The 13854-nt window shown below is 43.9% G+C and overlaps 1 protein-coding gene across 2 annotated transcripts; it reads right to left on the bottom strand.

Moving 5' to 3' along the window:
- Positions 1-3691: 3691 nt before the first annotated feature.
- Positions 3692-12517, bottom strand: C1H8orf76 (chromosome 1 C8orf76 homolog). Of its 2 annotated transcripts, XM_064645678.1 has the most exons (6): positions 12108-12517; positions 11917-12015; positions 9439-9582; positions 8133-8650; positions 5092-5224; positions 3692-3981 (listed from the first exon to the last, which is right to left on the bottom strand). In XM_064645678.1, the coding sequence occupies exons 1-6, from the start codon at positions 12213-12215 to the stop codon at positions 3829-3831; spliced, it is 1155 nt and encodes a 384-aa protein (XP_064501748.1). In that variant the 5' UTR covers positions 12216-12517; the 3' UTR covers positions 3692-3828. The 2 variants fall into 2 exon arrangements, with proteins under 2 accessions (XP_064501748.1, XP_064501757.1); XM_064645687.1 differs by lacking the exon at positions 11917-12015 and having other exon boundaries at positions 12108-12515.
- Positions 12518-13854: the final 1337 nt, after the last annotated feature.

Genomic DNA, 13854 nt, shown 5'->3' with positions numbered 1-13854 from the left:
GAGTGGTAGAACATCAGGATGGGCTTTGAGCCCCGTGGTCTAGTGGAAGGTTCCCTGCCAACCCCCCTGGTGGGAGGGTTGGAACTAGATCCCCTTTGAAGGTCCCTTCCAACCCAAACCATTTGATTCTGTGATGAAGAAAACTGTGTACACATTACAAGTTACAGCACTAACATGTTCTCTCGCTTCCAAGCCAGCAGCAAACACTCAATAGTAAGACACATAATTAAGAGTGTATTTGTAGGCAGCAATCATTTCAGGAGCATCAGAACCAGGGTGGGAGGGTCCTTCCCAAAGCACCTGTGCCACAAGCAAGTACAGAAATAACAAAATCAAACCTCAGTAACTGTTAAAGGATTCTCACTTGCAATGTGCAACACTAAAATTTGCTGTTTAACTCAGCATGGAGTACTGCTGCATGTACAAATACCAACAATAATATCATAAGAGCCAAAACATGAAGAAATCTATTACAGGCAGATGTAAAATTATGCAGAACGTAGAAGCAACAATGAGGCATTCAATGCAAGATGGAAACACAAAGCCCCCCTTGAGACATGATCAGAAACAGAAAACTGAGTTAGAAAGAGGCATGCCAAAAAAGTGAGAAGCAGGCCAAAAAAGGATGAACTGAAGTAGCTGAGATGAGAGACAGCCAGGCACAAGTGGGACAAAGGAATATTTTATAGCCCCAGTGCAATAAGCACTGGTTATTTGGAACAGTAACTATGTGACACATTCAGAACAACATTCATCTCGTTTTCTTTGCAGTACTTAAACCCAACATTTTTGCTTTATTGTTATGAGAAAATACTGCCTGTTCTGAAGAAATGCCACTTGCCTTTCACTCCTTTAGCCATTGGGGAGTTAACCACTGTGTTCCCAGCCTTAGAGACAACCTCAAGTCAAACAACCTGCACATACACCAAAAAGTTTCCAAATCTTCTGTATCTGTTTCCAAATATGCCATGTATTTTGGACACCTCTATCACAAAATGACATTTGGCAAGTATTTAATTTGCTGTTAAAACAGTTCCAATGCTATTTGTGGAGCCAAATCATGTGGCAAGTTCCCATTAAATATCTATACAGACCTGATTCCACAAAAGCTGTCTTCTGGTGTCCTAACTACTGAACCTACTGAGCTGAGGCAGAAAAAATTACAGCCTTTTCATGTGGCTACTCATGACCTTAAGTTTAAGAAGAAACTGGGAGATGTCCCTGTTTCATTTTTTTGCTGACATATTTAGCATTAAGCTTTCTGTATTTGCTGTCTTTGTCGCAATATTCTACTGTTGATGCCAACATTGTAATTAATTTACAGCATGTTATGGACAGTCCCTACTGAAAACTTACACCACCAATTAGTCTTAAAAGCATTCCCAGCCCTTCAGGTGGCCTTTACTGCCACCCGACCATAGCGCTGCACAAACACACAAAAAACCTCCACCGAGCAAAGCACACGCATGACTAAAGCAAATACTCTGTAGTACCTTATGAGTGCACTAATGCTCACCAGGTGTACTTGCCAAGTCATCATCTTTCGTAATGAGCTGACCAGGATGTGGTTTAATCACCTTAACTCACCAAACTATCAAAGATAATTTGACGTGGCTGAAGGTGATATTCCATTTTTCTGGAGAGGTTTCAGTCAACTTAGCAGAGGGCCACACCACACCAAGGGTTCAATCTCTTCATCAGTGACATAGACAAAGGGATTGAGTGCACCCTCAGCAAGTTTGCAGATGACACCAGGCTGAGTGGTGCAGTTGACACACCTGAAGGATGGGATGCTATCCAGAGGGACTTGGAAAAGCTGGAGAAGTGGGCCTGTGGAATCTTGTGAGGTTTAACAAGACCAAGTGCAAGGTGCTGCACCTGGGTCAGGGAAACCCCTGGTACCAATCCAGGCTGAGGGCTGAAACAGATGGAGAGCAGCCCTGCTGAGGACTTGGGGGTGCTGGTGGATGAGAGGCTGGACATGAGCCAGCAATGTGAGCTTGCAGCCAGAAAGCCAAAGGTGTTCTGGGCTGCATCAAAAGCTGTGTGGGCAGCAGGGCAAGGGAGTTGGTTCTACCCCTCTACTCCGCTTGGTGAGACCCCACCTGGAGCACTGCATGGGGCTCTGGGGCCCCCAGCACAGAAAGGACATGGACCTGTTGGAGCAAGTCCAGAGAAAGCCACCAGGACGATCAGGGAGATGGAGCACCTCTGCTCAGGAAAGGCTGAGAGAGTTGTGCTCTGCAGCCTGAAGAAGAGATGGCTCCAGGGAGACCTTACTGCAGCCTTCCAGTACAAGAGAGGGCTATGAGAGCTGGAGAGGGACTTTTTACAAGAATATGTGGTGACAAGACAAGAAGGGATGGCATCAAACTGAAAGAGGGCAGATTTAGATTAGTTATACAGAAGAAATTCTTTACTGTGAGGGTGGTGAAGCACTGGAACAGGCTGCCCAGAGAAGCTGTGGATGCCCCATCCCTGGAAGTGTTCAAGGCCAGGTTGGATGGGGCTTTGAGCAACCTGGTCTAGTGGAAGGTGTCCCTGCCCATGGCAGGGGCTTGGAACGAGATGATCTTTAATGTTTCTTCCAACCCAAACCCTTAGTGACAGGTTCCCTAACCAGTATTTTCAAGATTGAAAATTCACCTAGAAGTCGCAGAAACAATTCACACATGGTGAATTACCATTCAATTGTGAGCTATTTAAATTTTCATCTCTCTTTACTACTTCAGAAAGAAAACACAGGAAAACATGAATAAAAGTGACAGCAAAATATGTCTAGAAGATTCCTAGTTTTAAGCTACATCCATTATAGAACACTTTTATAAAAAGGTACAAAGAATATAAGTCTCACGGTTTAAGAGAAGATGGGGGAAGAGCACACCATATATGTCTGGAATGTAAACTATTTCCAGTGGAACAAACTACAGGAGAATCTTATCCCTTTCCTGTAGAAACCCGAAGCACGCAGTATCGGTGCTTCAGAAAGCAAAGTGGTGTCACTATCAACTGAATGCACAACAGAAGGAGCCATATGAGGCAGAAACAACACTGCCAGTTTTCACAGCAAAGATCTTCCTTGCAAGGCTTTTACAAAGGATATGATCTGACTAAACACTCTTCAGTACACATATAAACAACCTTGACAGTTTTTCTCCTCCGTCATCGAAGCACTCTGAAGACAAGCCTATAGCTTGTTCTACACCTGCAAAAAACACTTAGCTTTGAAGAAAAAAAAATCTTCTAAGTGAAATATTACTACTTAGATTTTCTTCCTAAAATATATGGAATTATCGACAAATTCTCAGCATAAATATATTTAAGATTTCTAGCTATCCATCTCTGAACAGAAAATTACTATTACTTAAATTACCTAAGAAAATGGCTAATTTCCTGGCTCTAAATGCAACAACATTGAATTTGATACCAAGAAATTTCAAATTGCACATCATAAAGGAAGCCTTCCGTCCCACTGGCATTGCAGGCCTCAAAAAAATCACAGGTGTTTCAAACACAAATTGGTGAGGTTTATGATGGAAAGCTACCTCTGAAAGCTGAATTGAAAGCTTGATTTTATACTGGATTCCTCATAATTTGAAATACAAACAATCAGTTAACACAAAAAATGATGCAAGGTTAAGAGTTTAAATGCAGAGATTTATATCCATTCTTAAAAGACACACAAAAAGAATTCTTAAAAAATGCAATATGAACTTTATTGCATGTATCATGCCATAATCATTTGGAGACACAAGAATAAATACAACAAAACCTTTAAGTTACTAAAGGTGGGACATATATACCTGAATAGAATCGACTGTCAAAGTGTCATAAATCATCTTGGAGATTACTGAACCATTTGACTTCAAATTCCATGACTGACGCATTTACCAATGATGACAATGCTGAAGGGCCTATGCATTTTACCTCACCCTGAAACTCCTCTTTTAGTTTTTCTGGTATAAGATCCTGCCCCATAACCTGCAAAAAGAGTTAAAAAAGAAGATTAGAAACAATAAAACAACTTGCAGAAAAAAACCCAGCAAACATGGCATTAATCTTTATGAGCAAAGCCCTTGTCACGTGAACCACACACCATCCTGGAGAAGCTCCCAGGTCATGCTCAAGTTGCCTGCCTGTGGAATTCTGCAGTGGACAGGGAGAGCTGAGCTCAAGCCTCACAGCTGCACAACCCCTCCAGGCTTCTGGCTACACTTGCACGGGGTGTGTGTGGGGGCGTTCACTCTGAACAGCAGCGGAAATCTCAGTGCCAACTCTGCATTCAGTGCTCATCTCGCATCAGCACCAACACTGAACTCCTCCTGGGGCGTGTCCGAGCAAAGGGAAGTTTCTTTCCTTCGCCTTTTCCAACCCTGAGATAGCCTGCATGCTACTGCCCTCTCATGGATGCAATCCCACAGACTGACTGCCAGCCCGGCAGTGGCTTGGCTGTCACTAACTAAAGCTGTAATGCTGAGAGCAAAGTTAGAACCTCACTGGCTCCCTTTTATTCCTTAAGATAGAAGTCAGAAGCTCCATAAACAGCACTAAAAATGTTTAATCTCTATGAATAAAATCATGCAATATTACTCTCTTCCTTTATATTTCTTTAAACTAGAAACCAGTACCTCAAACAGAACAAAGAAATGTAAAATATTATCTCTGGCTTTTTCTGAAAATATGTAATACATTTTCTGGAAGTGTTTAATATTGCAGTGGCCATCAAAGTAATCTCCACTTCCATTTCAGACTTGTGATTCACTTTGGGCCATCTAAAATTCCTGAGATAAAATGTGCATCCCAGGAAATGCACAGCAATGACACACCTGCAAATACAGGTCCAGTGAGAAACTTTAACAACCCTGAACATTCCTGAAAGGAGAATCTCAGCAGATCAGAGAGACACCCATGACGCAGGCCAGAGCTCTGTAGGCATCCCTATCAGATCCAGGTAACACACTGCCAGCAGCCCACCCCAGCTAATTTCCTTTCTGTCCTGGCACAGTTCAATAGCACAGGGGAGTGTCATGCTTACAGGACAACCAGTCTACACAGAGCTGAGAACTTGCACACAGCAAAACATCCCCTTACCTTGGTCATCAACAGCAAGGAGTTTTCATCAAAACCAAGTTGTGCCACTTTGTCATCGATTTCTTTTTGACCTTTTCTGTTAGTCTCTAGCACAAAGGATGACTGTTGCAACTGGGTAAGCTGAAATAGAAGCCTGGAAAAAGAAAAGCAGTTAAAAATTGGCATGGCTGGCAAAAGAGTAAGTTGGCAGACCTAAAACCAACCAAAACGTGGTACTTTAAAACAGCCATTCCTGACTTTTGCCGACTGCAAAGAAGTAAATACACCTGTACTAGCCCACCACAGGTATGGTGTATCTGTGCTATGACAGACCTGCTGAGAACTATTTTTGAAAAACAACATGCCAAGTATCTCTGGTTGCTCTGCGCAAACATTTTTCTCCCCATATATTCATCACACCATTCCAAAATGAGGCTCAGACCTGTGATCATAACGTCCTTACCACAGCCTAACAAGACAGCAGCACATTTTTTTCCTATGCAGTGATTATCTTTGTAACCTGAAAAGCTAGAAATTTGAGGGTTTTAGACAAATATCAAACATCCTCCCCACACAGGCCAAACCTGGAATATTTTCTAAAAGCTTTCGCCACAGTTTATGTTCAAGCAGTGCCCCAGAAGTCACCACCACCATTCAGTGAAGGGTAGACCTTGTGCTCACAACACGGCTTCATGTCACGGAGTCCCATCATCAACTGCTCAACCAGAGAGAGCAGTGGCAGTTTGCAGAGCCCTCCTCACACAAGGACTGTGTAAAACATGTCATCAGAGGAAATACTCAGGTATCTGTACGTCTGTCTCACATCTGCCTGTCAGGTGGATGAACAGGTACTGTGCTTATTTTACACTTCTAGGAACATTCAGAGATATTGCATTTCCTGTGAACTCTCTGAAATTCACAATGGGCATTATTGTAGGGATAAATATTAGTTTTAGAGAATTTATTATGGTCCAGAGAAAGGCCACAAATGTGATCAAAGGACTGGGAAGCCTGCCATTCAAGGAATGGCTGGGAGAACTGGGTTTGTTCAGAATTGAGAAAAGCAATCTTAGGGGAGACCTTATCACTGTGTTTCAGTATTTAAAGGGTGGTTACAAAGAAAATGGAGACTTCCTTTTTACAAGGAGCCACACAGAAAAAATTAAAGGTAATAGGTATATGTTAATTCCAGAGAGATTCCAACTAGATATGAGAGGAAATTTTTTTTACAATGAGAACAATCAGTCATTGAATAATCTCCTCAGGAATGTTGTGGATTCTCCACTGTTGGACACTTTTAAGATTCAGCCAGACAGGGTGCTGGGCCATCTTGCCTAGATCGTTTTTGCCAAGAAATGTTGGACTAGATGATCCTTGAGGTCCCTTCCAACTTGGTATTCTATGATTCTACAATATTCAACCAAGGGATCATTGGAACTTAGCTGTGTTATTGCTGAAACCGTGTTTAATTCAAGCTTTATGCATAAAGAACAACAACAAATTTTTTAACACATTTACTGAATTTAAATGAAGCTGGTGTTATAATAATGGTGTGCATTTTTTATGGAGAAGACTCAAGATCTTACACGAAAACTTTCATTTGAGCATTATAAGCATCAAAATTTACAAATCTGAACCAGCGAACCATCTGTAAATTCAATAAAGTTTTGGCTGGGAAATTCAGAGTGAAAATGGAAAGTATTTTTAATTTATAAAATTTTATGTTTCAAAATTTGCATCAAAACAATGTAAAAAAGAATAAAATATCATTAAAAATTAAATAAAACAATTTCTCCAATTTTTTTTCAAAACTAGGAGAGTCGGCTATTCACGATGCTTTAAAACAGAACCTTATTTTCTACAAAAAGCAATACTAACATCCCTTTCCCAGGTGCAATTTATCCTGCACATATATTTATGCAACATTTACATCCCACTTAAAATCCAGCAGACCTGAAAATGTTAGACAGCCTATGTAATGAGTAAGCCCTGGGCAGGGAAGAAGCTTACCCTGAACAAGTGTATCTGCAGATACAGTAATACTCTGTGATACTGTGCAGCCAAGCAAGGAAATCCCACCATTTATAACTGGCTCAATCCTGAACCATACACATTGAAACAAGCAACACAAATTATTAATATGAACGTAGCTTTAATATTCAATATCAGTACTAAATCAGTTAACTTCTTCCAAGTAGCAATTAAAGTCTCCATCTCTTAGTCTGAGTACAATTAAAAGCATGTATTTTCTATATTTCCTAAATCTTGCCCTAACAGGGCAGTTATAAAGTGTTCTCTGTAAACATTTGTGGAAGTTCCTAAGATGCCTTTAAATACATTCAGTGACTAATACATTACTGAGAGGCAAGAGCGGGAACAAAACATCCAAGATTATTTTAACAAAACCAGTTCTTAATTATCTCTTTGAAAGATTATGTTTTGGGGATTTTTGCTGTGTGCAAGAGTTTTAGGATGAGGGGAAAGAAAAGGAAAGAGCATTTTAATGCAGCCCTGTCAATCAGTTGTCACAGAGTTCATTTTTCAACCTCATCCATTATGCAGATTAGGGTATTATTATGAAATACATTTTCACTCAAGCATGAGGCTTCAAGCAAATAAGACAGGTGGCACTCGCAGAAGGACTGGCTATGCCTTCCCTTTGGGGCACTTCTGCTGCTGCATCTTTAATATCAGACCAGGGATCAGCCATGATCTAACAGGAGCATTTGTTGAACACATCCCTTTGTACATAATTACTTGAAAAGATTCACATTATAAGCTCATTAAAAACTGCTTTATTTCTCAACTGTGCATGACACCGGTTTATTCTTTCCACTCAGATTTAGACTCTTCACAGCTACCACACTAGTAGGCTTTGCTTTTTAGCAATAGCAGGGTGCTTCTGCAGCAATAGCAGAGTGCTTCTAAGTTAGTGTTGCCAACTCTGAAACAAACATTTAAACTGATAATGTAAACTGAAAATAATAAGGCTGGGAAAAATATGCTTTACATTGTTCTCAACTGGGAGAAGTTAACATTATTCTAAGAATACGTATGGTTACCTTGCTCTAATAAACGAGGCACATGCCTTTATCCCAACTTTCTTCGACACGTTCTGCTTCCAGGACTTGGAGTCTGCGCATTTCCCTTCGTCCGTCCTTTCCAGTTCTCCCAAAGTGCAGAGGAATTCTTTCACCACTTGGCTGCTGCTACAAGTCACTGCATTCTCCCCCTTTGTTTCTGCAGCAAGGCTGGACCAAGGGCCTTCTTTCTGGCCATCTGATCGGTGAGGCTGCAAATTAATCTCTCTTCCAGTCGGTGTTTTGAAATGACTGTCACTTACACTAACCTCTTCAGAACGATTTAGATTTGTCCCTGGAACGACTAATGGAGACAAATTCTGTAAAAGGCCCATATAAGCTTCAGCAAGAAATTTCCAGAACCAGGGGTTGAAAGGATGTAAGCAGATCAGTTGCTGCAGACACAAGATCTTTTTTTCTACATTTTCCACACCCTGGTAAATGGAAAACTGCAGGTTGAGAACTGTCGTTAAGTGATCTGTGTTGGTAGCGCTGTTTCTCTAGAAACAAAAGATAACAGATGAAAAACAGGAGTAGAACAGAATCATCCTTCAGAGTCTAAGAAAATGTCTCCCTAAAGACATACAAACACCATAAGGTAATTTTTAAATTGTACAAATGGTGCTCTTAATTTTAAATGATACAATGGGATACAGATCTTGCATGACGGATCTGACAGCATTCCCTCCTTCAGACTGCTTTGTCCCAGTCTGAAGGCAAAAAGGTCCCAAATGCTGTCATTTGTTTATTTGCCTTCAGTGTTATACAGCTGCCTTTCTTTGCAGTATAAATACCTTTTATATAAAATAAACGGCATCAGTAAAATTCCACCAGACTTCAGAGCCTCTAGATTTTTTCCTTTATGGGAAAAATTCAATTTGTGCCTAGATACTCTTCTTGGTGGCAGTTTGGCAGCAAGTATATGGAAATAAAAGGGAGTTTTGAACTGTCACTTTTATAGTGGAAAGATTTAAGCACTCATTTATCCTCTTTCTTATAATTCCTATTACATTGCATTAATTCTGCCTGGCAGAGCATGATATTTAGTCCCTTCCAGGACTACCAGCTCCCCTGCACAGGGAGCTCATTGTGGTACAGGGTGTTCTGATTTCTAAAGAGTGATTATATCTGCAATGACAGTTACCCTCTGTTTACCAAATACTCTGAGCATTGAACATCCTGAAGGATTATACAAATGAAAATTATTTTTCCAGAAAATGGTCTGTATAAAAGAACTACTGGCAATGTTTTAAAGTTCAAAGCCTAAAAGAAAGACTGCATTATTTACCATTTTTTCTGCAATACCCAGAGCCTCCTTGTGCCTTCCTAAGTGAGATAAACACCGAGCCTGGCCCTCTTGGACATCTCGCCTCATTGCAATGTTGCCGGGAGGTAAGAGCTGTAGGCAGTTTGAGTATTCACACAGGGCTTTCTGGGATTGTCGACAAGAAGAAAAGCCAAACAAAACAGTGAGACATTTTCATTTAAAAGCAAGCCTGACAGTATGTTTACAACTACAGTCACAAAGGGAATTCAAGACTTGAAGTCTACATTTTCATTTCTCCAGACTCAGCTACCACCTGTGCCAGCAGCAGACGAGGTCCCAGTACTACACAGCCAAGTCTAGATGGTGAGGAGTAGCCTCAATTCTAACTCATGTTTAGGCCGCAGCAGGATTCACCATACATCTGTCAACCTCTCTCCCACCAGCCTTGATCCAGAAAGGATCATTTACTGACCTGGGTAATATGTGACACGAGGCATCTTTCTACCAGCTACCAACACAATGATCTGAGCACTCATCCTAAATCTGGGGGATCTTGTTTCAAATCCAACATTCTCCATGGGAAGGTTTGAACCTGCAAGGACCTCACCTCACACAATCAGTAAGTCAGAGAATACAGCAAGGAAGTTGAATCTCCATCATTCCTGTAGGGTGGTTCTAACGTGTATGAAATAAATATTAATTGGGCTAAGGAAAAAGACAAGAATGAGTAATACTGCTGAAGCTTAATGCTCAGGGCACTCACTGAGACTCCAATTAACATTTAAATACATTAAATTAAGTATTCAGTGATGCTAACTCTAGAATCTTGATTCCTCCCCCGTTGTGTAAATGCTCAGATGAGAAGATTAAAGAGCAGTGCTCATTCTCCTATCTCTCAAAATGAATATTTAATTATTTCCTGCAAACTTTAATGGCTCCAACAGAAAAAGCTTCCAGGAGACATACCCTAAATACTTCCTAGCAAAATGGCTGAAACATTTTTCTTCCCTGGTGTTAAGCTCACATTCTTTCTCAAACAAAAGAGGGAGCTCTTTGCCCAGTGTGTGCAGCAGCCACTGGTGAAAATAGATCAGAGGGCTGAGGACAACCCTGTTTGCCTTGTTACCTGACAAAGGGATATAACCTGGCAAGGATCAGGCATTATGAATCCCAAACAAATTCTACAGTCCTAAAGATGGGCACAGCTTAGATCACTGCTGTCCTTGGCATTTCCTACCAAGTGGCCTAGCCTGAAGTAAAAAAGTATTCACAGAAGTGAAGAGATTACTGCCCCCATTTATATATTTCCAGCCCCCTTTCTAAGGCCAGTGCTTTCAAATCTTTAATTTTATGTGCAGTCTAGTTCTGGTTCTTGTTCTGCCACAGTGATCTAGGTTAGCAGTAAGACCGAAGGCATTTTTAACATGGATCACTGCAACAAAAAAGAGTCTGTTCCATTTAGCAGATTTGAAGAGGTGTCATTCTTTCCTGAGAGGGAAGCACAGCACACAAGAAGAAATCTGCTCTTCCTGAGGGTCACTAGCCACGTCCAACTGCAGCCTGAGGCATCTCTCCCCTCAGCACACTTCTATCAATCCCTTCAGGGCATCTCAGCTGAGAGTGGAAAACATCTCTCAGGTATACAATAGACTGCAGTATTGCTGGAATAACATTATGATCAGCGTGGTCAGTGCCAACTGAGGTACTAAAAGATCCATAAATCCAATGGGCAAGGCAAAAGGAGTAGAGTCAGAAGTCAGCTGAGGGCTTTGAAATCAGGGAGCCTGAAATGCAAACCGTAGGCTGAAACAGGAAGCTATTACAGCTGAAACACGGGCAGGAGCTGCTAATTTCAACAAGGAAACAAGGTAACGAGAGACCGGATCCTGCAAATGGGACTACAAACGGCGGGGAAGCATGGATGATGAGGAATGCGGCTCACGAAGTACCCAGTGAGGAGAGGTCTAGGACTACAGCAGGCAGGAACAGCAGCGGGCACCATCAGTGCACGGCAAAGGCACAGGCAGCCATCCGGAGCGGGCGGAGGCAGCCGAGAGCCGGGACGATCAATGATGGGGCCGACACTACTACTACCTGACAGCGATCCGACAGCCTGTGTGGGACATGGTATCATCCCCAGGAGCTGAGAAACCCACACGCCAAGCTCTGTCTGACCACGACTCCCACGGCCGCAAACACCCTCTCCGCTCACGCTGAGCTGCTCAGACGCGCACGCCGGGCTGGGATCAGTTCCGGGGCAGCCTAGATTCCTGCATGGTTTGCTCGTGCTGGCTCCAGGATGGATGGAATCCGACCGGGGGCTGCCGTCCTTTCACCACGACCCAGGACCCACCGAGCCGGACTAACCACGGCAGAGCCCCCGGAGCCGCGGGCCGCGATACATCCCGCACGTTCACACCGGCTCAGCGCGCCAGGGGCTGCAGGACCGCCCCGGGATATGTCCCCACAACATTCCCCCGGCCCCCGCCCTGGGAATACCTCAAAGTCCCGCCGCCGGTACGCCCAGTCCGCCCGGAACTTGCTGCCCGTGACCCCGTCGGCGCCATCCCCGTCCCCGCCGTCCTCGCTGAGAAACCACTGCGGGCACACAGAGCACACGCGGGCCCGTCACGGGCTGCGCCGCGCCCGCCCCGCCCGCCCGCGCTGCTCCCGCCGCCCCGGCCCCTCACCTGCGGCTCGCAGTGCCTGGCGCCGCTGGGAGCCACGGCCCCGCCGCCCGAGAGCCGCTCCCGGCTCGGGGAGAACAGGGAATCCTCGAACTGCGGGCCCAGCTCCATCGCTGCCGCTCCCAGCGCGCCCTCCGCCGGCCCCGCGCCGGGTCAGGGGGAGGAGATCGGCCAGCGGGCACTGTGAGGGGAGGGCTGTGAGGTCGTGTAATAAATAAGATCGGCCAGCGGGCACTGTGAGGGGAGGGCTGTAAGATCACGTTATAAATAGCTGAACCGGAGCCCCGTGTGCTTTAATAAATTAACTGCGTGACTGTAGAGTTGCTCCGTGAGTATCTCAGCCCCCGTGCCAGTGCAGGGGTGAGGGGGAGTGTGTTTTGATAACTTCTCCATTTGTTTTCAGTTCTGCCCCAAAGCAGAAGGGGAAACGTGTGAACCTGCTCTAGGTGACTGTCCTTCAGAGTTGGACTAGATCTCCAGAGGCTCCTTCCAACCCTAACAGTTTGGTGATTTTGTGAAATCTTAGGCTTTCCACAACAGGCTTTCCCAGAGGCCCCTACCCTGTGCTATGGGAGATGGGGACATGACCAAGTGAAGACTGATCCTAGACCTTCAGGATGTCAAGACCCAGGCACAGGGCTGCTCATTGAGGGTGCCCAGGTGAGGCTGTACCTGTCCCAGCTGTCTGCCCTGCCTCATGGTGCTGCCATGCACACAGTGCTGTTTTAAGTGTAGTACAATGCTGTTTCCTCTCTCCACCTTGCCTGTCCATCCATCCAGGAAGGTCCATTTTATCTCATCTAATCACCACACAGGTTTGGAGGTGGTCAGCTGAAAAGTTCTTCCTTAACCTGCAAAGTGGACTAATGAACTTCTCTATACTAGAACAGCTTTTGAGGCCAAAGCACTGCTTGTATGGATAATTGTAAAGGTTTCCTTCTAGTAGACATGTAAAACGTGTTCTGGGGTTGTTAGGGGTTTTTTTCTTTCTTTCTATGTGCTTGAAATACCCTTGCATACCAGCACAGCTATGACTGAATGTAGCATGACCTGACGTAAATACCAGGGTAGCAACTCAACTTTGGCAGGTAGATTTGCTCAGAAAAATAAATGCAGGTTGAAGTTTCTTTTGCTTTTAAACTTACTGTTTAGCAAACAAGCTCTCAGGGACACAGGAAACTGTTCAGCAAGTCTGGAAAGAATCAGGAGTTTACTTGACATGCTTCAGTCTTTCTGCTACAAGTATCAAGGTAGTTGAGGACAGAGCTGCCTGTATGTGCACACCAAAACCAGCTGGCTTCCTGCTGCCCACAGGCAAGGACTGGCAGAGCACACAGGAGTCAGACTGTGGAGGTTTGCACAAGTGTCTGAACAGTTACAGCGCCTGTAGGTCTCACATACACTGGATACACACATTCCTTTCCCACTACCCCAGGACTGCAGGTCACGCTGCAACACACCAATATAATGAACAAGGCACAAAAATCCAGAAAGACAAACAAATCAAAAACTAAAAAAGAAACATGAGTAATCAAAGTGAAATGTGGCCCCAGCTCAAAGTAAAACACAAAGAGCAAGGCACTCCCAGGGGCAAATCCCACAGCAGCTGGTTGGCTGCCAGCTTGGATTGCAGAGTCCTCCAGGGCTGGGGGTTTCAGCCATCATTTCTTCTGAGGATAAAACATGGTCTGCAAAGGCTCTGTGTTGCAATGCAGAGAATGCCTTTGTCTGGTAAGTCAGTGATAGGAGA

The sequence above is a fragment of the Pseudopipra pipra genome, chromosome 1 (assembly GCF_036250125.1).
Source record: "Pseudopipra pipra isolate bDixPip1 chromosome 1, bDixPip1.hap1, whole genome shotgun sequence".
In the NCBI taxonomy this organism is placed as follows: Eukaryota; Metazoa; Chordata; class Aves; order Passeriformes; family Pipridae; genus Pseudopipra; species Pseudopipra pipra.
This window is presented reverse-complemented; position numbering and strand designations above follow the sequence as displayed.